We start from the raw sequence: 26,390 nt of genomic DNA on the forward strand, positions 1-26,390 counted from the left end.
GCCGACAGCATATCCCTCAGATGTTCTCGGGCTGGACCGTCTGTAACCATTTAGCCCTCTCCCTTTATATGCATTCTCCACCAATCAACAGATGCAACATATTGATTGGGTCAGAGATGTCTCAAAGTCTGGTTGGCTACATTTTGAAGCCCCTTTCTCGGACATTGCTGTTACATTCCGACCCCCTCGGTGCCTATCAGTCTATGAATTAATGAACAATCTCCTTTGATCTCCCAGCCCAAACAGTCCCGACAGTAGTATGTTAATGGCCCCCTGGTGAGTTGATTACCACCTAGGGGACCTTTCCTTGTTCCCATCAGTGTATTGGAAGCATGTTAATGGCCCCCTGAAGAATGAATGCCTTAAGGTCTGCCAATGCCCTTTTATCTAATCAACACCTGTAGGGCTTCTCGGGTTCACATCAAGGTAACTACATTTCTTAAGGTGAGCTTTGTTCTATCGTGATATTAAGAAACATATTCCCATATCTAAAATATATATATATATATATATATATATATATATATATATATATATATATATCTCCACACATAGATACCCACATATACACGTAGATTATATATATATATATATATATACATATACATATATACACACATACATCCAATGGGGCAAGGCAGTTTAAATTGAAGTCCTTGCAATGGTCCACTTGAATCTCATTGATATAAATATGATATCCAATATCTCCATCACATTTCCCCCTGAAGTTCATTCTTAAACTTATGTCCTCCTTCAATGATCTTGCACCCACCCACAACAGCCCAGAAGCCCCGACCCTTCCCCACCACCACTGCGGCCTCCTCTTCCTTTCTTGAACACGCTGGAACTCCTCAAGGTAGGCTTAAGATAGCAAAGAAATCCTGGTGCTTTTGAGACTTCACATCCAAACCATGAGTGTCTGTATTGCAATGTTTCATCGCCCCTCTGCCTTGGAAGAGCGGAACTCCAACATTGATGGCGGGATCCTGGCATATCTAGTCCTGTATCTTTGTAAGACCATGTAATGGTTGCATCAATTGGATCGGACCGCGAGACAGCACTTTTCAGCATGGTGAAGGAAAGTCCAGGAAAGTCTTATTCGTGACACATTTATCTCAAGAAATAACTTGGTGGTCGCTGCTTCTTCAGGTGGGGTCGGGCGGGCCTCCAGACAGTCGTGCATGAATACAAAAAGAGAGAGGAGAACGTTAGTGTACAGATATTGGAGAAATTCTGGACAGGAGCAGAGTGTTGGCCATTAAGACTAAATACTCATAAAGGGTGTAATGTGAACGAGTAGAGTGGGTTCCCCACAGGGTACAGAGTCTGAGCAACAGCCAGTATCATCCATGGCCCTTGATGGTAGGGATAGACAATACTGTCTGTTATTGCCAGGTCCCTGGGTTCACCACACCTGCTCACAGGGCTCAGGTTAAAGTAGTAGGTAGACTGGGGAGGTGAAATTACATTAAGACATAAAACTGGATGTCCAGGGATACTTTAGTTAAAATATGGTACTTGCGGGCAGGCAAAGTCTTTTTTAAACAAAAATGATATGACTGATGTCTTAGTTACATTATCTTGAGAAGATAGATAATAGAAATCAAAGGAAAAAACTCAGAGAGCATAATATTAAAGAAGAAAAAGGAATGGAAGAGAGGTGAGTAATGAAAATGAACAGGAAAAATAGTGGAAATGAAAAAAAGAACAAAAAAACGAAAAAAAACTACAGATTGAACGCTGCTCCAACCAAGACTGTTGAAGAGCCTTGAATCTGTATATAAAAAAAATGAATACATTGGTTAAAAAAAAACATAATAAAAAAAAACAAAAAAAACAAAACAAATATTTTTCTTAAAAAAAAACCTCCTCTCCCATTAACAGTATTTTTGCAGGTCAGGTACACAGATATTAACAACAAAAGGGAGAGAAAAAAAAATAAAAATAATAAAAAAAAGTGATTAAAACTTTTGGAATTTAGGTAAACCTGACTGCACTTTATTACTAAAAATTTAAGAGGCTTATCCCTGGAACAAGGAAAATATAGTTCTAGGGTCCTCTCTTACATGCGCAACTTCTTTGTACTGGTCTGGATTGGATCTGGCTTCCTCAGAGATTTTCTGAGTTAGTGGCCTTTCTGTTCCTTGAGAGAAGATACCTTGTTGAGGTACAAATTCTCATAGCTTTGGCATTCATTCTCCTGATAGTAACGCACATTATTACCTGCATCAGGAAAAGCAATAAGGCTGCACAGGTTAGGACAACAACAGGGTGGAGCAAAATGTTTAGGAAAGCTGTAGCGTTCAGACTATACCCAAATAAACTTTCCCACCAGGAAATCTTAGCGTCTGCGTCTAAAGCGTGGGATACTTGGATCAGTCTATTTTGATCATGGGTGAGTCGTATGGTGGCTTGTTTTTCAGCATCTCTTAGTACATTTAATATTTCATCCTGTTGTCCGAAATCCATCAGCCAAGCTTTTAACTCAGCCCCAAATCCCAGAGGAAGTTTCTGTAGGTGTAAGGGAATGTCAGGTTTGCTATAAAACCTTTCTTCAGGGGTGATCGGGGTACAACCCGGTGTTCCTGCTATATCCATGCCACGGGCCAGAGGAGGTGTACCATAGACTCCCCCCCCTTGTGCCAGCATTGTTGCTTTTTCCCATAGCACAACCCCTACCTTCCTCTAGCACTTATCAGTACCAGTCATCTGAGGCTGTCCATACTCAAACCATCAGAACAAGATGGACTCCAGGGTGTAATCCAGTAGAGTCTGATAGGATAGTACCCAGATTGACCGTGATATCTGCACAATGTTCCATCCCTGCCATTAGGGATGAGAACAGTGCAAGTAAGATTTTTGACGATCCTGGAACTGAGTCATCCATCAATCTATTACGACTCATAGGCAACCTGGATACTACCCCCACCTGTCTGTCCCTGCAAAGTGATGCTGGACAGAGCAAGTTGGCTTTCCTAACCCCTTCCCTGATATGTAGCACAAGACCCTCCCAATGTGATCCTGAATAGCTCCAGCTCCATAGTGTTTTAAGGTACCCAGTGCCCCACCTCCAGCTCCAAAGACAGTCTCCATTAAGCCTCTCTTTCCTAAGGATGGGAAATAGTCAGAATACCCGGATTGAAAACCACCTGCCACCAGGTACACAAGTTTCTTTATAGAGGCTGCACACCTTATGGGGCACTGGTCTTCCTGTCATGCAGGACACAGACCACTAGTTAAGGTACGCAAGGAGTCTAGGACAGGAAGGACAACTATGGGTATCCACTGAGGAGAATACAGCGTGCCCACACAACTCCATCCCTGTGCCTGGATTTCAGAGACCATGCCCAGGGTATACAATGCACCTCTACCTATGGTTAGGTTCAAGGAACCCTCTAGTTCCCTGGTTAACGTTACATTGGTATTCCTTAGGACACAGAAACAAACTCGTCTATGTCCCAAATAATACCCAGGTGCTTCCTTCCCAGCAATGACCTCTCCATCCAGAACACAGAGTGCAATATACACAATCTTCCTGCATAACTCTTCTCCAGGCACTCCCAAAACTATACACTATCAACTTGTATGCCATCAGGCAGGCCCTCATACTACACATCTGAAGGTAAATCTGAAGGAAATTGGAAAACAAAAATTGCATAATGTGTATCCAACTCGAGGAACTTCTGCTACCAAACACAACTGGCCAAAGGGCAAAGAAAAATCCCTTGCAGCACTGAGGCGCCAGGATCACTGAACAGTAGTGAGTACACGAGCCGACCGATGTGCCCTTTAAAGCCAGGAAACCCAATTATCGAATCTGAGAAATAAAACACCAATAAAATTTAGTAATAAATATTCCATTTTCCTCCTAGAAACAAAATAATCCAATGGTTATATACCTGTAACAAGACATTAGCATATGAAACACAAATACACATTACATTACATAAACAGTGCACTTTTTTTTAAGATACCAAAAAATTGTTGAGCTCAACTTATCATTAATATGTATTACTTAATACACATTAATACCACGTGGATTTTCTGTTTTATGGCATACCAATAATTCCCCAAAAAAATGTATTCACCATGGTTGAAAAAAATTAGCAATCCGTAAAAAAACCTTTTAGCAGTACCATTTGTCAACAGATCATAATACCTCACCACAAAGAACCTCTCCAGTACTGTTTTCCTGAAAAACAAAGTCATCTCAATACACGTATCTTTCAATTCACTAGTACAGATAATTATATTGGCTCAGGTCATTTGCATGTCAATACAGTTCGCTGTACCTTTTCACAGACCTGGTCAGAAAGAAGGGGGGTCATTTGGGTGGGCTGTCAGCAGCTGAGAACAAACGTCACACAACACAAAATATATTGCATATTCCACACGCTCACACAAATGGCTAGGTTATGGATGAACTCTAGACATCACACATATCAGCATGTTTTCTATAATACCCGGTACTTCTTCTTAAACCCATAACATCTGTTTAGTAAGGTTGAAATTCTTTCAGAGATCCATCCCATTTCATTAGCCCTTTCTCAGGAGTTTGGAATGGGACCCCTGACCCAGGTGGTCCATACTTCCTACCTCTAGGCCATGTGGCGAAGCGTGCAGAGTACACTTCAAAATCACGTTGTGTGGTCCTATATGGATTATGCTTACCGACTTTTTGACTGGAACTGGATAGACAGAATCTCGCGATGTGACCCAGTAATCCGCATAAGTGGCATTTTATCTTATTTAAAGTGGTACAACACCTCTTAACAAAGGGCTTTGTTTTAGATGACTGTAAATATGGGATGGCCTCTTCTGGATTAGTAGTTTTTACCTGCGGCTTACAAAATATAGGGGCAATTTTTAAAGAGCTCTTACCTTCCTGGGATTTATTCTTGTTGATACATACCTTAGGTGTGGAGGATGTCCCCCTGAATTCAGACCTACCCAAATCAGTTACCTTGTTATCTTCTCTATCTGAAAACTGATCCAACGGCTCCTGGAAGCTGACAGATAATGGTTTGGCCCCACCTTCTGCATCCTTCAGTCTCTTTCCCAACTGGAGAATGTCTTCCTGTAGTCTTTTGTTTTCTAGTACTAATTGCTGGTGGATAGCCTCTGAATTTGACATAGAAGCTTCTAAAGTACTGATGTTACCTTTGGTGATTTCTAGCTCTTCTTTTAGGGATGTGTTTTGCACTTTCAAATGTTCATACTGTTTCGCTAACCACCTGGCCGCAAAGATTAGCGGCGGTTTTCCCGTGCGCTTATTACAGCTTCTTTCAGTGAGATTTAATTTCACATCCTCTCCCATCAGCGGGACAGAAAGTGTCCCTTCTGCCTGGAGACCTTCCTCCCTTAATGCCAGCATGGCCATTTCGTCTCCTTGTCCTGCTACTCTGCCTTCTTCTTCCTGTACCTCCCCATCCCCCTGTAATCCACATTTTACTGAGGTATCAGACTTGTGTTGTGGCTCTACCTTTTTGTCCACCACTGAAAGGTGACAATTCATGTCAGCCCCTGAGCATTCAGCTGACAAGGACAGGGCAACTGCATAAGGCCCAAGTCCTGACAACTGCTCCTTGTCTCCCTGACAATCACTGTCACCCCTTGTTGTAGCTTGTGATGGTTTCCGCTTGTCCCTACGTTCAAGCATAGTTTGGAATGATTTCTCCTTAAATCCCATAGTAATAACATTCACTTCCTCTGTTTTATTTGCTGACTCCAGCATCCATATAAATAACGGATCTTTTTCATATGGTCGTGTCATCTTTCTGTGATGAGCACGGTACAGATCTTCCCAAGCTTTTGGCTTAAAAGTACCTCTTTTAAAATACTTCTTCCCAGTCCAACGATCCCAATCTTGCAAATATTTCACAACCCAAGGTCCATATTTATCTATCATCTCTTCCCTCGGGGTCAAGGGTAGGGTTCCCCACGGTTAGACGCCCTCTTTGAAGCGATTAGATTACCCATCCTTTACGGACTCCGGACCTTGAACTGATTCCCCCAACCTTTTTACAGGTTGCCTTTACTTCAGAGGTAGCTACTCTCTGACCAAGAATTGGGTTGACAGGTACCGCCCCTGTCACCCTTGCCGATTTTTTTTTTTCACTACTTGTCAGGCCAATTCCCTGTCCTGGCTATAGTCCTTCAAAAAATTAGCCTGGAGATTTCCCAAACGAAATAATAGTTTAATCCCCCCGTGGACTTTTCTGAAGTACTCTAAAAGAAATGCTTAACGAAAGGTTATTACTAATGATTAGCACGGACTTAGATAATCAGGACCCTATGCGTGCTTGTAGTACAGGAGGTAGTTAACTGATGCACACCTAATTGCAATACGATTTGTAGGAGTTACAACATTACAGATCTAATCACAAAGCTTACGATCCCCAGTTAGTAGTTTACACAGAAAGATAGATACATACATCGAAGATCATTCAGTGTGTACTAGGCCCACAGGTGCAATTCGATCTCAAAGACCGGGAAGCGTCTTGACCTAGACTCATGCAAGGGTCAACCAGAAGCGCTTGTTGGCAGAAAGGCCCAGATCCTACTTCTTTCCACTGCCTTCAAACGTCCAATCAGAACCCCTTATCATTCCCGCAGACACCGTCCTGCAGTGTTGTCCCAACCGAGCAGGATGCCTTCTCATACACTCTCAGTACAATTTTATTTCACTTATACTGTTCATATCAGTCTCATCAAAGTATTAGTACAGACAAAAGGTTATATATATATAAACAATGTTCAAAGAAGCTTGCTAGTATGGGTGTTCATACAGGGGAGACAGACATACAAACAAAGACATAAAAATGCTTACCGTTTCTGGAGTTAGACTTGTCCTCCACCTGCAAAATCACTCAAACGTGAAGCTTCCTCACACGGGGCACCATATGTTTCAGAAATATTTATACCTCACTTAAACGATTAACGATACAAATATAAGTGATTAAACCTTTGTCTATATACAAATAAAAATGAGCGATAACGGAAAAAAGATAAACAATTACATTTATTTACACAGAAAAAGAAAGTTAGAATGATTAGAATTTATCATATATCTCTATAGTATTTGCTCTAGGCTGCAAAGTTAATTTAGGCATAAACTCATAAATGTTTGCAATGGACATATACAAGATATACAAAGTCATAAGATAAATCCTAGGATACAAAAAGGTTAGAAAGAAAGACAGACATAGATTCCAGTATACTTTTTGCCGACAGCATATCCCTCAGATGTTCTCGGGCTGGACCGTCTGTAACCATTTAGCCCTCTCCCTTTATATGCATTCTCCACCAATCAACAGATGCAACATATTGATTGCGTCAGAGATGTCTCAAAGTCTGGTTGGCTACATTTGAAGCCCCTTTCTCGGACATTGCTGTTACATTGCGACCCCCTCGGTGCCTATCAGTCTATGAATTAATGAACAATCTCCTTTGATCTCCCAGCCCAAACAGTCCCGACAGTAGTATGTTAATGGCCCCCTGGTGAGTTGATTACCACCTAGGGGACCTTTCCTGGTTCCCATCAGTGTATTGGAAGCATGTTAATGGCCCCCTGAAGAATGAATGCCTTAAGGTCTGCCAATACCCTTTGATCTAATCAACACCTGTAGGGCTTCTCGGGTTCACATCAAGGTAACTACATTTCTTAAGGTGAGCTTTGTTCTATCATGATATTAAGAAACATATTCCCATATATAAAATATATATATATATATATCCACACATAGATACCCACATATACACGTAGATATATATATATGTATGTGTATATATATATATATATATATATATATATACACATATATATACACACACACATACATCCTATGGGGCAAGGCAGTTTAAATTGTAGTCCTTGCAATGGTCCACTTGAATCTCATTGATATAAATATGATATCCAATATCTCCATCACACACCAAAGATGACAGAAGCCGCTAAAACTCATCTAAACGCAGTAGCTTCAATTCCCCTGACAATGATCCTACAGACACTATGGACTGATTAACTCACATTATTTTTTCTGGATTCAGTTTCTCAAACATGTTCTGCTTTTTCTTTTTACTTTTCTCGATATATTGGTAATGGTTAACACCGTTACCCCCAGTTCATCCTTAACTGAACTAAAAACATGAGCTTTTCATATCCCCAACCTCATTTATCCCAGAAAATATACTTTTTGTATTTCAAACATATAGCTTCCTTTACCTCCACCCTGCCACGCCCAACCCCCCTCCCCTTTTTATCCATTTTATTTTTGTATGTATGTATGTGTATATGTATGCATATATGTGTGTGTATACAGTATTTCACAAAAGTGAGTACACCCCTCACATTTTTGTAAATATTTTATTATATCTTTATTATATATTTTCATGTGACAACACTGAAGAAATTACACTTTGCTACAATGTAAAGTAGTGAGTGTACAGCTTGTACAACAGTGTGAACATCTGCTGTCCCCTCAAAATAACTCAACACAGCCATTAATGTCTGAACTGCTGGCAACAAAAGTGAGTACACCCCTAAGTGAAAATATCCAAATTGGGCCCAATTAGCCATTGTCATGTAACTTGTTAGTGTTACAAGGTCTCAGGTGTGAATGGGAAGCAGGTGTGTTAAATTTGGTGTTATCGCTCTCACTATCTCATACTGGTCACTGGAAGTTCAACATGGCACCTCATGGCAAAGAACTCTCTGAGAATCTGAACAAAAAGAGTTGTTGCTCTACATAAAGATGGCCTAGGCTATAAGAAGATTGCCAAGACCCTGACACTGAGTTTCAGCACGGTGGCCAAGACCATACAGTGGTTTAACAGGACAGATTCCACTCAGAACAGGCCTCACTATGGTTAACGAAAGAGGTTGAGTGAACATACTCAGCATCATATCCAGAGGTTGTCTTTGGGAAATAGACGTATGAGTGCTGCCAGCATTGCTGCAGAGGTTGAAGGGGTGGGGGGTCAGCCTGTCAGTGTTTAGAACATATGCTGCACACTGCATTAAATTGGTCTGCATGGCTGTTGTCCCAGAAGAAAGCTTCTTCTAAAGATGATGCACACCAAAGCCCACAAACAGTTTGCTGAAGACAAGCAGACTAAGGATATGAATTACTGGTGGTCTGATGAGACCATTGTAAATCTATTTGGTTCAAGTGGTGTCAAGCGTGTGTGGCGCCAACCAGGTGAGGAGTACAAAGACAAGTGTGTCTTGCCTACAGTCAAGCATGATGGTGGGAGTGTCATGGTCTGGGGCTGCATGAGTGCTGCCAGCATTGGGGAGCTACAGTTCATTGAGGGAACCATGAATGCCAACATGTACTGTGACATACTGAAGCAGAGCATGATCTTCTCCCTTCAGAGACTGAGCTGCAGGGCAGTATTGCAACATGATAACGACCACAAACACACCTTAAAGAGGACCACTGCCTTGCTAAAGAAGCTGAGGGTAAAGGTGATGGACTGGCAAAGCATGTCTCCAGACCTAAACCCTATGTATATATCTGTGGGACATCCTCAAACGGAAGGTAGAGGAGCACAAGGTCTCTAACATCCTCCAGCTCCATGATGTCGTCATGGAGGAGTGGAAGAGTACTCCAGTGGCAACATGTGAAGCTCTGGTGAACTCCATGCCCAAGAGGGTTAAGGCAGTGCTGGAAAATAATTGCTGCCACACAAAATATTTGGACATTTTGGGCCATAATTGGAAATTATTCCTTAGGGGTGTACTCACTTTTGTTGCCAGCAGTTTAGACATTAATGGCTGTGTGTTGAGTTATTTGGCAGGGACAGCAAATTTGAACTGTTATACAAGCTGTACACTCACTACTTTACTTTGTAGCAAAGTGTAATTTCTTCAGTGTTGTCACATGAAAAGAATTAGTAAAATATTTTTAAAAATGTGAGGGGTGTACTAACTTTTGTGAGATACTGTGTATATATATATATATATATATATATATATATATATATGTGTGTGTATGTGTATATGTATGTATAACTCAACAAATCTTGACTATATATCTTTTCTACCCTTCCTATGGCCCCCTTGAATGTACTTACTTTAAATGTAAAGGGTTTAAATACACCGCAAAAACGAACTAAAGTCTTTCGCTCTTTGGCATCAACTAAGGTGCATGTTGTGTGTCTCCAGGAGACCCATTTTACTACTACAGCAACTCCCTAAGTATTTTAGACCTTTATACCCTCAAGTTTTTACAGCCTCAGATAAAACCAAGGAGGAGTATTGGTGGCATTCCATCGCACAACACCTTTTTCCCTTCATACAGAGATCAAGGACCCTGAAAGGAGATATCTTATACTAACAAGGTTTTTATACAATTCCCCAACCACAGTGGTATCCTACTATGCCCCAAACAAAACTCCAACATCATTTCTTTCCCACTTGCTACAGGTGGTCGATACCCACAAAATGGGCACATTAATAATCTGTGGTGATTCAAACCAAGTCCTTTTTCCATTTTTAGACAAATCCCCAATACCCATCGCCTCTACTTCATGAAAACATACCTTTCAAAAATTATTCCAACAGTATTCTCTATTAGATTCCTGGCGTGAAACAAACCCAGCGAAATGGCAATTCACCTTTTATTCCCATCCTCATAAATCATTCTACCGAATTTTTCACACATTGATCACAATATGCATGATCCCTGAACTCCTTTCCTCTTCTCTTAGACCATTTACATGGACTGACCATAGTGCTGTACTAACCACTTTTACTTCTCTAATTTCTAAAGCACATGACCCCACATGGCTTATTAATAATTCCATGTTATCACATCCATCTCATTCCTCAGATTTGGAAAAAGCTTTAAAGCGGTTGTATACCCTCACAGAATTTTTTATTTTGTAAACAAAAAACCTGTAAGGCAAAGGCATAATGCAGCGCATACTAGCTCATTATGAAATACTTACCTTAGAACGAGGCATTGGCATCTGATCCCGGTCCACACCGAGGGAGCTGACGTTCCCTCTGTGATTCTTCCAGGTTCGCGGCTCCAGCCACTCACATCGCCGGAGCATGCGCACGGAAGTCTTCTTACCGGCAAAGTCTGGCAGCGTCTGCCAGACCTTCAGCTGGGCCTTCACAGCGCATACAACGCTGATGTCAGCGGCTGCATGCCAAGTGAATATCTCCTACACCGTACAGGTTTAGGAGATATTCATTTTACCTACAGGCAAGCCTTATTATAGGCTTATCTGTAGCTAAAAATAAAAAAAGGGGTATACAACCACTTTAAAGGAATATCTGGTTAATAATGTGACTACCGACATCTCTCCAATGACACTCTGGGAAGCGCATATACCTCTGCTTCGAGGTGTTTGTATTCGCCAAGCCTCTTTCCTCAAGAAAGAAAAACGCCTATTACAGCAAAAGCTAGAAGCAGAATTTAATTCTTCACATGCACTCTTTCAATCAAATCCCTCTCCCACGACCAAATTACAATTAGATGAAGCACATCTTGATCTTGACCTTTTCCTTTCAGACTCTGCAGATAAATTGGTATGTAAATCCAGACATTCGTTTTACTTAAAAGCCAATAAACCTAATACACTTCTTGCCCGTGCCCTCAATAAGTTAAATCGCCCTTCCAAACTAATACGCCTGAAGTTATCTTAAGATACATATACCAGTAACCCTATAAAAATCCTTAATACCTTCCAAAAACATCTTGCCTCCCTATATAAAACGGAAGATCCTTTAGATCAGGCCTCAGCAGATTCATTTTTTTACAAATCACTTTTACAACTATTCCCTTGGCTCATCATGAATGCCTTGAAAACCCTATTTCCACTAGTGAAATCTTGATGGCCATTAAATTCCTTAAATGAAATAAGCGTCCAGGCCCAGATTTCAGCCTTGTATTACAAGAAATTTGCTTATATCCTAGCTCCATTACTAACTGAAGCCCTTAACTTCCTCTTAGACGGACATTCCCTTAGATCTGAAACTTTAACTGCAATTATCTCAATGATTCCCAAAACCCACTCTGATGAAACATCTTGCTCTAATTACAGACCTGTCTTAATGCTTAATTAGACATTAAACTTCTAGCGAAAGTCTTAGCAACCTGTCTAAACAATATAGTTGGCTCTTTAATACACAGAGACCAAGGCTTAATCCCAATGCGCAAAGCAGGAGATAATATACGTAGGGCAACATTATTGATGCATACTGCCAAATCCCACTTTGTTTTTTATCTCTACATATCAAAAAAGCATTTAAAACAGTTTTGTGACCCCATTTCCTCAGTTGGATCTCATCTTTATATGATAACCCTAGGCATATGTAAAGTATGCAGGCTATAAATAAATTCTATTTAATATCTGCAGAGGTACACAATACGGTTGCCCACTATCCCCACTTTTTTTTGCCTTACTTATTGAACCCCTTGCCCAATCTATTCGCTCTGATCCTTCAATTAGAGGTCTTGAGTTAGCAGGACATCATCACAAAACTTGTCTCTTTGCAGACGACATTTAAATCTTTATGTCCTCCCCACATATCTCAGCCCCTAATCTTATTCGAAAACTTGATCATTTCGCTCATATTTCTGGTCTAGTCATTAATCCCCAAAAATCTATGACACTAAATATTTCTCTATCTCCTTCAACTGTACAACAGACACAAGCATCTCTCCCTTTCTCATCGTCTACTACCTGTCTTCCATACTTAGGAATCAATCTTACGCCTAATCTCTCTGAACTCTTTACGGCTAATTTTCCACCTATCTTACGTCAGATTGCCAATTTATTAACTCAGTGGTCTTCTCTTCCCATATCTTGGATAGGTAAAATCAATGTTATTAAGATGGCAATACAACCTAAAATTCTTTATCTCTTCAGGGTTTTACCCATCTCTGTCCCAACGTACTTTTTAAGAATATTGCAGCGTAAATTAACAACTTTTGTTTGGGGTTCTTCAAAACCCTGTTTGCCTAAACATACATTATACCTTCCAAAACTTAAAAGTGGTCTCAGATTTCCTAATTTATCTACTTATTATCATGATGCGGCTCATTTGGCACAAATACCTAAATACCATGCAACCAATGAAACACCACTCTGGGTAGCTCTGGAATCTATAGATTGTGACCCATTATTAATATCTAATCTCTTATGGTTACAACCCTTTGATCGGAAAAAAAACGTACAAATCTGATTAACTAAACATTCCCATGTAATATGGGACAGATCTAAATCTGTATGTGCCCTACAATCTCTCCATATTTCACTCTTATCGATTCTTAAGAATCCTCTTTTTTACACTGCTTGAAAATTTTTTCAATCGTTTAAAGCATGGACCACCTCTAAATTAACCCAACTACATGATTTTATATTCTCTAATTCCTTTAAAACATTACCTGACTTATATAAAAGTCATGGACTTTCAAACAAAATTTTCCGATATCTCCAGATTAAAAATTTCTTCATGCCCAATATCCATGGAGGACTTGCACTTGATAAATTATCATATTTTAAGAATATTCCAACGCGTTTCAACTTTATTGTCAAAGCAAAGTCTTCCTCAGGGAAGGAATTGCATCACATTCTAAAATTTCAAAAAACAGCATAATTACTAATAATATATATACACATATCGCCTATATCTAGAAAGACCACATTTTGCCTGAAGGTTATAAATGCGATTTACATTAAAGCATGTAGCTGCAGAAAAATGCCTTCCAAAGCTGGCAGAGGCTCCGATCACCAATTTGTCTAAAACGCTCACTATCCTCTACGGGGCGGCCCGGTATATTTATAAAGAGACCAATAATTGGCAGCCAAAAAAGGGGTAAAAAGGCTGAAAGACATGAATAATGTTTGAATAAAGATTCAATTAAATTAAAAAAGATAATTTTGGAGGTCATATTGGTTCATGGGAACCTCAGTTCTTCAGGATAGCCACCAAGTGGGAAAAACCCTAGTCAAATTACCTTAAGAAAGTCGTGTAGCATATATGGATGAAGTTCCCAGTTGTAGGTGAGAGGGAGCTCTGGTCCTAGAGTTCCTCTCTGTTGAAAGCCAGTTGCAAAGTGCTGCCCTTGGCCGTCCCTGGCGTCCTAATGTAGGGGATGTGGGTGTGGTTTGTGTAGTGGGCGTGGCATGGGTTAAAGAATAATCCCCTATTCATTGGTGGTGCAGTGTAAGAGGCGTGGCCTACATCGGCCGCCGCCTGTATCCTAAAGTCTCCTTATAAGGTGGTGGAAGGAGAGCATTACCTGGCTTTCTGTTGTCCTAGTGATAGACGCCTCCAGCTCGATGCTGGAGAGCGTCTCACGTTCATCTGTGTTGCCTAGGTCTCCCCACATATACACATCCCCTGCCGCGACGTAGGGCCCTCCTCCATCCGTGTGTTCTATGGAGTATGGGCGCGGCATCCAGGGGAGAGGGAGAGGTGCGTCTGGTCACCCAGGCAACCTTGTGATGCAGGAAGTATTCTGACGTACGTGGCGTCGGAGTCACGTGACTCAGACGTCACTCCCTCGCAGAAGTGAAGGGGAAGTTTGCGCTGTGTGGTGTGTACAGCGCTGATGGTTGTTTTGTTTGTAACTCACAGGACATCAGGGCATAAAGACCCCGATGCCTGTCAGATATCTTGAGGGGACCTATTCAGACCTGGACAGCGCCAGTAGGTACAAAGGCATCATTGTTATAAAGAACATTTTAGTGTTCTATGATATAAGGAGAAATGCTTTTATATTTAAATCGGATCTCTATTGATTCCCTTTGATCTACAATGTTCAATAAGTGCCATTGGAAGAAAAGGGCTTCAGTTGCACTCTATTTGAACTAAAAAGTACCCAAACCCCCTTGCTCTGATTTATCTGGCATTATGTCTAAATGCCAGCGAGCCTGCATTAGGGCTTATAACCACCGGCACGGTGAGAAACTCCCTTGGCACCATGAGAATTGGTGTCTTCGGGGGGTAAGGGCCATGATGGAAGATCATGGCCCCCCCGTGCCGGGTAGGGATAGAAAGAGTGGAAGAACAATGGCCCTCACTGCCCCCAGCCACAGCATAGAAAGGCAAAATCTGTAAAGATGGGCTACATACAAATGCGTCTATGATGACAGCGATAAGGACAAACAATCATATTATATGAGTACATACATAATTTTAGTTGAAAATTGTAAATAAAATTAAATTTATAAATAAAATTGATTGAGAAGAAACTTTCCTATACAGTTTAACTGGGTGGGGTGCAGAAGAACCCGGGAGTTCGAAATATATATAGCCATCAGCTAAGAAATTCCATTTGAAGACAATAAGCCTGTTGTGTTGTTAATGGAACCCTTTGTATCTCTGTGCATGGGTAACCCAACAGCTTATTCTCCCTTCTTTTCCTCCCCTTTCTCTCCCTCCTTTCCTCCTTTTCCCTTCCCTTCCCTTTCTTCTTTGGGGGTGTAACATCCTTTGTAAGGCAGCAAAAAAAGAAGAAGAAAGAAAGGGAACGGGCAAGAGTGAATAAGAGAGACAATATGATGGATTATTTATTAGTCGGTTTTCCCCGAGCTAAAACCCTCCAAGAATGGTCTAAAGCTTTCAGTCTCATTTAAACCAGGGGGAGTGGTGGCCCTAAGGTACCTTATCCAGCGCATTTCTCGCTGGAGAAGGACCTTGTTCCAGTCCCCTCCCCTAATTGGCAAATTAATCCTATCCAAAACTGTAAAATTCACAGCGGGTTGCCGATAGTTGTGATATCTAGCAACATGCCTTCCCAATGGTAGGTATAGGTTGCCAATGCGCATACTTTGCATGTGCTTGTCGACTCATTTTCCTAATTCCTGTCTGGTTTTCCCTACGTAGAAGGCACCACACTGGCACTGCATGAGATATACCACTCCCTACGTTCTGCAATTGGCAAAGTGGTGCAGGGAGAAGCTCTCCCCATTGGGCAGCGCCAGTGTGGTCCTCCTACCAATGACCCTACATTGTGCACAGGTTCCACATGGATAGGTGCCCCATGTTTTGCAGGGGTCCTTTCTTGCCGTGCCCTTATATTCACTTTGAATAAGTGCATTCCCTATTGAACCGGTTTTCCTATAGGTAATTTGGGGTTTAGGGCCAATTAGTCCTTTCAGGCTTGGGTCGTCAGTGAGGATGGACCAATATTTGGAGAGTATTTTGTTGATTTTGGAATGCTCATTGGAAAATCTCATGATGATCCTTGTAGAGGCATCCTCTTTGGTGGTTTTTTTTTGAGAAAATCAAATCCCTTCTGTTGGTCAATTGGACTCGATTGAATGCCTTCTTCAAGGATGATTTTGTGTAGTCTCTAATAAAACTTAACATTTTTTAAAAAATTTCTGATCATTGCATTGCCTTAAAAATCCCATATTGAGGTACACACTTGGTCTTTTGAATGTAAAGTACCCCTTTCTTCCTTGTAAAATGTTGTTAGCAGAATAGGAATTGAGGGGAAATCTCAAATGACAGTATAAACCTCATAGGGGTTCTAAGCATTACACTAGTAGATTTTTTAACAAATATTTGTACAAAAATTATTTGTACTTTCGTCCTTCAAAACTTTGTTTGCTCTTAACTTTTGGAATTAATGTAATTTCCCAAATTATAACCACATTCACTGTTAGAAATTCATTCATTCGAGATACATTTTTCATCCCATTCCTGCAAATTTTCCCACTAACGATTGGAAAATTGAACAAATGCTCTTAAAACAAAACAATTTAAAACAAAATGTTACTATTGTATAGCCAGCTTTACCCTTCCCAACTCTATCAAAAACCAACAAAAACATATGGGCTGCCACACACTTTAAACCCCCCACCCAGCCAAGTACCCATAGACATAAGATGGCAACACAAAAATAAAACTTCTACACAATCATTCTTTTATATGATCATGGCATAAAATATGATAAGATTTTACTGACACTGGCTTGAATTAAGGAGAACAAAGTTGGCTCCGGAAACTGCACACAGGTTAGTGATAGCCCACAAATGTATCATTATTCCTTGAACTAACCATCATTGGCCAGATTATTCAAAAATTGTAGGTGTGTGGGATGACACATTCTGTCTGGAAACAATGATGAGCTGAGAAAAAATAGCGAATCTAGAGTAGAACAGCTGTGTGAAGCTGAGTATACACCAGTAGAATTTCAAAGGAAAATTAGTACAAAATTCTCAGAACATTTGACTGTCATTTAAAAGTAGTTCAAGATTTTGTTTGCTTTTTGACATTCAATTTTGGAATGGATGGACTTTATCAAATGAAAACCAAATACACTACACATTCATACTTTCAAGAAAAAATGTCCATCTTTCTCCTTTGATTTTTGTTTGAAAAACAAACATTCTTACAATGAAAAATGTTGAATGAAATTCTACTAATGTATACCCAGCTTTAGTGTGGACAGTAGACAGGAGTGTGGTTACTCAGGCATTTCTAAACACTGCTCTGAGATTCTGCAACCTGCTCCAGACATGAATGGCAGCAAGCTTTTTAGCTGTCACCTCCATTTTCCTATAGGAAGAGGTGTATACATGGCTTCTGCATACAAAAAATGATTGTGCAAATAATAGTACCAATAAACAGTAATAGGCAGCACACATAATAACAATGTGTAAAATATAAAACATGGAAATCAAGAAGAGTAAAACGTGCAAATTTCAATAATACATAAATCCATTGATATGCATCAGTCAGTACTCCAATTGCAATCCCTCTACCTACTGGACTGGAACCCATTGCATCCGAATGACCACAAGGTGAACCAGGCTTAGAAGTAATGGGCTTTTAGATAAGTCAGCCCCCTCACTACAAAAAAGGGTGTGGGGGGGGTTGATAACCAACCATAGTAATGCCCCGTACTCATGGTCAGACTTTGTTCGGACATTCCGACAACAAAATCGTAGGATGTTGGCTCAAACTTGTCTTGCATACACACGGTCACACAAAGTTGTCGGAAAATCCGATCGTTCTAACCGCGGTGACGTAAAACACGTACATCGGGACTATAAACGGGGCAGTGGCCAATAGCTTTCATCTCTTTATTTATTCTGAGCATGCGTGGCACTTTGTCCGTCGGATTTGTGTACACACGATCGGAATTTCCGACAACGGATTTTGTTGTCGGAAAATTTTATATCCTGCTCTCAAACTTTGTGTGTCGGAAAATCTGATGGAAAATGTCCAATGGAGCCCACACACGGTCGGAATTTCCGACAACACGCTCCGATCGGACATTTTCCATCGGAAAATCCGACTGTGTGTACGGGGCATTACAGTGTATTAAAGCTGCTGTATAGAAAAGATAAAGAAAAGTGACAATATGCATAGGAAGAAATCTTGGGTCAGGAAACTGTACTTAATTTCTAATTGCAAGTTCTTTGGGCAATCAACCTAAACGCTGCCCTTTTTTGGGGGGGAGGGGGGGGCTTCTTATTATACAACAATAGGTGTGGATCAGGGAAGTATGTGTTCTAAAGCTGGTCATAGTTGAATCGAAATTTAGCTGGTTCATCGGGGATCAGCTGAATTTAGAACCATTTATGGCTGTTACCAATATCATTATCATTGGATCAACACCTCTCAAACGGGAATGTTGGTATTTTTGTTCGATCAGCACCTGCAGCCAATTGGCTACAGTGCTAATCAGTGTATTCAGACAGTGGAGGCATCCCCAATGTCAGAATACAACAGCACAGTGATGAAGATTCGTCCATTTGCCTCAAATGTGTTGATGGGAGTTTCCATTCAGTTTTTTTGATCACCCAGTCTGATCAACAAAAGATCCATCTATGGCAAGCTTTACTGGACATTCTGGATCATGTGGACACACCCCAATTAGCACACATGTGTCATTTAATCTTTAAAATCCTGGAAAAAATATAATCATTAATAACTCCCATCTCATTCAGTGCATAGCCATAAAACCTTCTGTAAAAGCATGGTAGAACAGAGAGGAGTTGCTGAACATGCTAGTTTTATGTAGAGATGGGAAGGCCTGGGAAAAAAAGAGAAAATTATGAAAAAAGTATTTTTCCTGTTTTTTTTAAAACCATTTATATTTTGTTTTGGATAAACAATATATCTATGACATGGTATTCAAACAACTGTATATAACATGAAGACCCTAAAGTGGTTCTAAAGGCATGAAAGTAAAAACAACTTCTGTGTGGAGCAGCCTCTCCATCTCCCCCAATACTTACATGAGCCCTATCACGATCCAGCGATGTGCACGAGAGCCGTCGGCTCTCCGGGAACTCTCCCACCTCATTGGCTCCCAGTGCTGTCATTCACAGCCAATGAGGAGAGAGAGGATGCAGGACCAAGCCGTGTCTGTGTGTGAATGGGGGTTGCCCATAGCAGGCTGCTTGCTGTGGGGACACTTGGCAGGAGGGAGGGGCCAGGAGCACAGGCAGGGGATGCAAGAAGAGGAGCATCATGGCTGTTCTGAGCAAAACCATTACACAGAGCAGGTAAGTATAACCTAAAACAAGCCTTTAATACCTCTTTAATGAAATTTCTGAGACTTTATGTAAAGTCCTAAATTATTGCAAATTCTTTCAGCTGAATACAAGTTAATCCTGTAATATAGCTCAAGTAACACTGTACTTCTCAATGCAGTTCTCAATGTCAGTGTGAACAAGCTGTAAATTTGTGGTCATTCTGATGTGGCGAATTCCAATCCAGTAGGTAGTGTGATGTTACCTACAGTACAGAGTAATACACATCAGTGAATTTATTTACTATTAAAGATTGCTCCAGTGGGGAAATCTCGTATGACCCTCTGGTGATTAAGGAGACATTTTTTGAATTCTATAGAGAGCTATACAAGTCACGACGACATTTAGAACTAAGAGAGATAGAAAGTTTCCTAGAGGGTGTCGATTTGCTGACTCTCTCTGAAACAGATAGGATCAGACTGGATCTCCCATAACCCTTGAGGAATTGAAACAAGCAGTAGCAGACATGCCCAATCAGAAATCCCCGGACCCAGATGGACTGCCTTTGGAAATGTATAAATATTACGGGGAGGTGCTACTTCCAACACTTTTGAAGACACTGAACTGGGCAGCTACAGAAGGTAGACTGCCCTCTTCGATGTCAGAAACCAACATAGTATTAATACAGAAAGAAGGGAAAGACCATCTTGACGCATCCTCATACAGACCAATCTCATTGCTATGCTCTGATATTAAAATCCTGGCAAAAGTAATGGCAACCAGGTTAAACAAATGTATTTCAAGACTAGTACACCCGGACCAGGCAGAGTTTATCCCTAACAGGTCTACCAGTGTAAACATTAGAAGGGCATATCTGAATCTCCAGGCCCCAGTAGAGAACAAGGGCTCCAGAGCTGTCCTGTCCTTGGACATTGCCAAGGCATTCGACAGCCTGAAATGGGGGTATCTCTGGTGGGTACTGGAGAAATTTGGTTTTGGCCCTCTGTTTATCAGATGGCTGAAAACCCTATATTTTCACCCAAGTGCCAGATTAAAGATCAATAATGAATACTCAGAAAGGCTAGCTCTTGAGAGGGGGACGAGGCAGGGGTGTCAGTTATCACCCCTGCTGTTCGCCCTGGCAATGGAGCCACTGGCAGAAGTAATGTGAAGTTCGATCGGACTGCAGGGCCTCAAGAGGAAAAGCGGGGAAGAAAGGATAGCGTTATACGCTGATGAAGTGCTACTCTTTTTGGCGATATGGGGCCATCCCTAGAAAAAGCTGATAGAGGGGTTTGGGAGATTGTCCGGCCTGATAATTAACTGGGGGAAGTCAACGCTTTTGCCGATAGATTCAAACCTTAGCGCTCTTACTGGCGGCATATCCCGGCTAAAGGTAACAGAGAAGATGAGATGCCTGGGAATAGTCATGTCAAACGGCCCTTACCAATATATTGGAGACAACTTAGCCCCCCTCTTAGCAAAATTCAAAAGGAAAAGTGACATCTGGTGTCAACTTCCTTTGTCCATGGCAGGTCGAGTTAACTTGGTCAAGATGATATGGATGCCACAACTACTGTACATACTCCATAACTCCCCAGTTTGGATTGTGAAGAATTGGTTCCTAAAAATAAACACTCTATTCAGGGAACTAATATGGAAGAAAGGGCAGGCCAGGATCAGTTTACAAACCCTGCAGCGACCACATAGCTATTTCTTGGCTGCTCAACTACAGCATATAGGGGGATGCGAGACCCAGGGAATAACGAATGCCAGCGGTAAAATTATGCTACAGGGCAATCCACATAAATCCCTGGCGGAAGCATTAGAGGCTGGTTCACTTCAGCACGCACTACCAACATATAAGCTAGTCACCAAAGCTTGGCAGACCATTAAGAGGGTCATGGGGTATAAGGGTGTTACTGAGTTCTCACCTATATGGCATAATAATCACCTGCAGGAATTGTTAACCATAGAAAAAAATACGACATGGGAACATCACAGAATACATAGGCTGGCCCAGTTGTTCGATGATAACATTTTAATACCCTTCACTGAGTTGAGACGAGAATATGGAATCCCAAACAAAACATTCTACAGCTACTTACAGATCAGGCACGCTCTGGACAGCCAATTTAGGAACTGCCCACTGGAATGGTGCAAGGCACCACTTCTTAATAAAATAATCAGAATAAACAATACCAAAGGTCTGATAGCAATGATATATGGGCAAATAGCTGACAGGTTGATAACCCTACAAACGACCTCGGGTACTAGGGAGAGATGGGAGGCTGACGTAGGGGAGATGGCGGAGTACCAGTGGAAAAGGATACTGGAATCTGGTCCGCTGGTGTCCATTTCTCCGTCGCAGCAGGCCTCACATCTCTTCCTGCTGCACAGAGTTTATTACACCCCCAAGAGGTTGTATAGGTTTGGCCGCAGACTGGATGATAAATGCCCTAGATGCCTGGAGACAGGGGACCTCATACATATGATGTGGAGATGCCCAAAATTAGTAAGATACTGGTCAGAGATTGTAAAAACTATAGAAATCAGGTTTAAAACCAAACTGGACCTGGAGGCTAAGGTATCTGTCCTGGGTCTGACAGGAGAAAACACAGGGAATAATAGTACAAATACTGCCATGGTGAGATGCCTCTATCAAGCGAGGAAATTGATAGCACAATCCTGTCTCTCAGCCATACCCCCAACTCCGGAAGAATGGGTTAGAACAATAGATAAGCTGGTGTGGACAGAAAAGATAGTCTATATTAGAAGGGGTAGCTATAGTAAATTCATTAAGATATGGAAACCCTGGCTTCAATGGTCGGGTACCCCCCTTTGAACCACACATAAGTCTTAGTAGGAGGCCTAGCGGCACAGAGAGCAACAAAGAGTGCAGGGGCGAAAGGAAAGAGGAGTAGAGCAACCTTGAATAACAGACAGAACTAGGGTACTATAAGAGACAGCGTAAATACTCTTTACCTGGTTCAATGATTGGGGTGGGGGGGAGGGGGACATACTGGCAGGGTTGGAGGAGGGAAGGGAATGGGAAAGTAAAAGGAGGGGGGAAAATTGATAATGTATCTATAAATGATTGAAGCAATGATTTGCTGGTTAAATGTTTTTATTTGCATAAGAGTTCGAGAGTAACTGTATGTTTATATGGAAATTAATAAAAAGTATTAACTCAAAAAACAAAACAAAAAAAAATGTCAATGCATTTAGTGAAACTAATATAAAGTCTCTAGGAGGAATGGTGGTGCTCCAATCTTAACCATGCAAACTCTGAAGTAAGTGACCGGTGTCTCTTCATTTCATGCAGTGACACCTCTATGTGAAGTGGCCTCTCACCTTACTGCTGTAAGATAACAGCATGGGAAAACAATAATTAAGATATCCTCTGTAGGTCCTTGCATAAATCACTGGTGGCTTCTATAACCTTTGGGGGTCCTCCTCCCATTAATCTAAGAATCAGTATTAGGTTGTGGATGGTGGCTCCTCTGTACTGAACTTCCACACTCACCCCGAAAGGGATGCAAAGGGAAGAAGAGGAATGCCCAATAGTGTAGTATGTCGTATAAAAATGTATTATTAAAACCAACACGGGGCCGCACTCGCGTTGAGCGGGATGGGACACGGTGTGACATTCACGAGCGCCGAGCTCATCCCAGTGACGCGGGGGGGAGCTCGGCGTTTGTGGATGTTGTGCTTTGTCTCGTCTTGCTTGGTGTGAGTGTTGCCTTGTGGGTGGACAATGGTGCGTAAACTGTTATTTGTTTGGTATAAGATATTGCTGCTCGAGTCATATCGACTAAGCATTTTGGTCTGTTAATGGTTAACAGCTGTTCTACTTGATATTAAAGGTTAATGTTTACTTCATAATTAAAATTAATGTAAACCCAATAAAGCATCTGCAGACTAAATTCTCCCACAAAAAAAAAAAAAAAAAAAAAAAAGATTGCTCATAGGGATACCAACTATTGTTTCATGATTTATGTTACTTGTTTTGCACTTTGTTATTTTGTGAGCTGTTTATTATCATTTGTTTGAGCATGTTTGTTAATGTTTGCAGCATATATTTAAGGTGTCTGTGTACACTGATTAGTTACATAATAGCACATTTTATATAATTGTAAGTCAAATAATAGTACAAAATAATACCAAACACACCAGAGAAAAGAATGTGTAGAGTATCATCTGTACAGTGAAGTTTTGTACCCAGTGGGAGAAGTGGACTCTATGTTTGTTACTAATGCACTGGGTAGAGGAATACCAGTTTTGAGTGGGCTTACCATTTAATAAAGTTTTGTCTACAAGTTTCAGTTTGTCAAGTATATTGAAGGGAAGCTTTTAGGATGCGTATTCCAAATGCCTATACAGGTATTTTATCAATTGAGAGTTTTTTCTTTTATTTTAGCACTTCCAGTGGTTAAAGTGCAGAGTTGCCAAACAAATAAGATCTAAAGAATAAGTTCACCTTTGATAAGAAAAAACAATAATAATAAATGCACATCCTTTTTACAGGTATAAAATGTGCATTTATATATATTTTTAACCTGTAGCCTTTAAAGCATTGCACCCATGATCAGGAGATCACAGGTGCAATGTCAGGCTCCTGCAGATTCTCAGTACAGTTGTCTGTTGGTACTTCCTGTACGACAGTTACTGAACTGCAAGAAGATCAATGAACTACAAACGCAATGACCAGCACCCTCACAGCTCATTCAGAACTACAAACTGTCTGCCACAATGGATTATGCATTTGTAGTTCATTCATTCACAGGAAACTGAAAATGAATGATGGGGCTGTGTGGGCGGAGCCCAACAGAGCTATGCTGTTTTTGAATTGTGTCAGTGAGTGTGACGAGAGGATCTCTGCTGTCACAATGGGGGATTGGGGGCAAAGTGAACACATCCTTTAAAGATTCCTGGTGTACAGGTTTCACCCCCGACCTGTGGATGTGGAAGTGGATGAGGAATGGGGTGGACCATATTCCTTCACATGAAATGAATCCGAATCTCCCCCATCCTGAGTGGGGGAATATTATTAATAAAACATGGAGAAAACATCTACTTTAGCTTAAATTCACTTGTTTTTTTTTTTTTGCAATTGCTTGTTCATCATTACCTCCTCATGCAGTAGGTCATTCCACCGTGTGAACATTTATATTCTAAAGCTGCATGAATGATTTGCTCATCTACCAGTGACTCATATTTTTCTGCCATCAAAATCTTACAAAATAATTTTTTTTTCTCCTTCTCAGTGCCCCCAGAGGTGAAGGTGTGGGGTCATCTTCAGTCAGATGGGGTGACAAGACTATACTGCCTGGTGTACGGGTTTTACCCCCGACCTGTGGATGTGAAGTGGATGAGGAATGGGACAGATCATGTTCCTTCAGATGAAATGACTCCAATTCTCCCCCATCCTGATGGCACCTATCAGATCAGAGTCAGTGTGGAAGTGCCAACAAGGAAGGGAGACACTTACTCCTGTCATGTGGACCACAGCAGTCTGGGGAATGAGACTCTTAATGTGAAATGGGGTGAGTGTCAACATCCTTTGTATAACAATAATTTAAATGGTATTAAACTCTTAGTATGACATTTTACCTACATGAAAGCTTTTAATAAGTCTTACCTGTAGGCACCATCAGGGCCGCTGTTAGAAATCATGAGCCCCGTACAGCCTACCCGACGGGGCCCCCTTAAATCCCGCCCTCGACTCCCCCTAGGCTCCTCCTCTGACTTAACCTCTGCAGATTTGTCACCATTTACAAATGCACAAGCGTTCATGATTGTGCATGAGTACAGGGGGACAGAGGCAGTTTAAAAATGTTTTCAATGTTATTTTATTACAAAAAAAAATTAAACTGTATCTTTCATTTCCTTTTGTATCTCTTTTATTGCTATCAGAAGGGATGAAAAACATCCCTTCTGATAGAATGGGGCAGTGACAGGTCCTGTCTTGGAGAGATCTGGGGTCTATCAGACACCAAATCTCTCCTTTGGCCTCCAAAGCAGCTGATCAAACAAAAATCGATTTGATCAGATGTTTGTTTAAGCCAGTAATGGCTTGCTTACATGAGACCATGTAAGTAGGAAGAACATCATCAGTTCCTCTCACTGTGTCCCAGGAACTGGATGTTGCTGCCTACTTCCTTAATGGGACCCCTGATTTCACAGGAGAGCAACAGTGGTGAAACCCCCTTCCACTGCCTGCAAAAGTAATCCAGGGGCTTCTTAGCCACTAGGATTACTTTTACTTTGTGCAGACTTGTTGGGCCTAAAAAATAATATCATGATCATTGCTGCAGCAATGACCAAGATATCACCCTTCCAAACCAGCAATGTACGAGTACGTTGCTGGACAGGAAGTGGTTAAAGGGGGGTGGTTGGGAGGCACATGTTTACTGCCCCCCCCAAAGGAAAGTGTAAAGTAGCATCTCACTGCGTCTTATGATTATCAGCATTATGGAAATTACACAGGTAGCACAGTCAGCATGTGCTCTGTCATGGATCTGTCAGTGTCACATGGCTTTTGGGTGCCGACTTTGTTAACTGATGGCTGTAATGTGTGTTACAAACTTTAACCCTGTACAGCAATAACAAAGTAAGCACCAAACAGTAATATGACACCCTGACAGATCCATGACAGAGCACATGCTGACTGTGCTGGCTGCATGAGTATCATAATGCTGATAATCATGACCTGCTATGCTGTGTGTAAGCCTAAGTGAAACAGTGAGGATTCTATCTGCTGTTCTCCACTCACTCTGCAGTGCAGGTGCATCCACGCTGTCCTCCAGGTTCTTGCTCCCTCTCATCCACTGAGCCGCCTGTCGCCTCACCACAGTCTCAGCAGTCGGCACGGGAGGCGGAGCCTTATCACTCCGCCAGGGAAGGCAGTGGGCAGTGGCAGGCTGGCAGAGCAA

General features: G+C 41.3%; 1 protein-coding gene across 2 annotated transcripts in view; it reads left to right on the forward strand.

The window, feature by feature from the left end:
* Window positions 1-26,390, forward strand: part of LOC141107507 (major histocompatibility complex class I-related gene protein-like) — a 114,128-nt gene that overhangs the window by 58,869 nt on the left and 28,869 nt on the right. For both annotated transcript variants that reach the window (XM_073598278.1, XM_073598277.1), the window contains one exon: window positions 24,723-25,001. In XM_073598278.1, coding sequence (XP_073454379.1) covers window positions 24,723-25,001 — 279 coding nt within the window. The remainder of the gene's footprint in view (window positions 1-24,722; window positions 25,002-26,390) is intronic.

The sequence above is a fragment of the Aquarana catesbeiana genome, linkage group LG09, assembly GCF_042186555.1.
Source record: "Aquarana catesbeiana isolate 2022-GZ linkage group LG09, ASM4218655v1, whole genome shotgun sequence".
Lineage (NCBI taxonomy): Eukaryota > Metazoa > Chordata > Amphibia > Anura > Ranidae > Aquarana > Aquarana catesbeiana.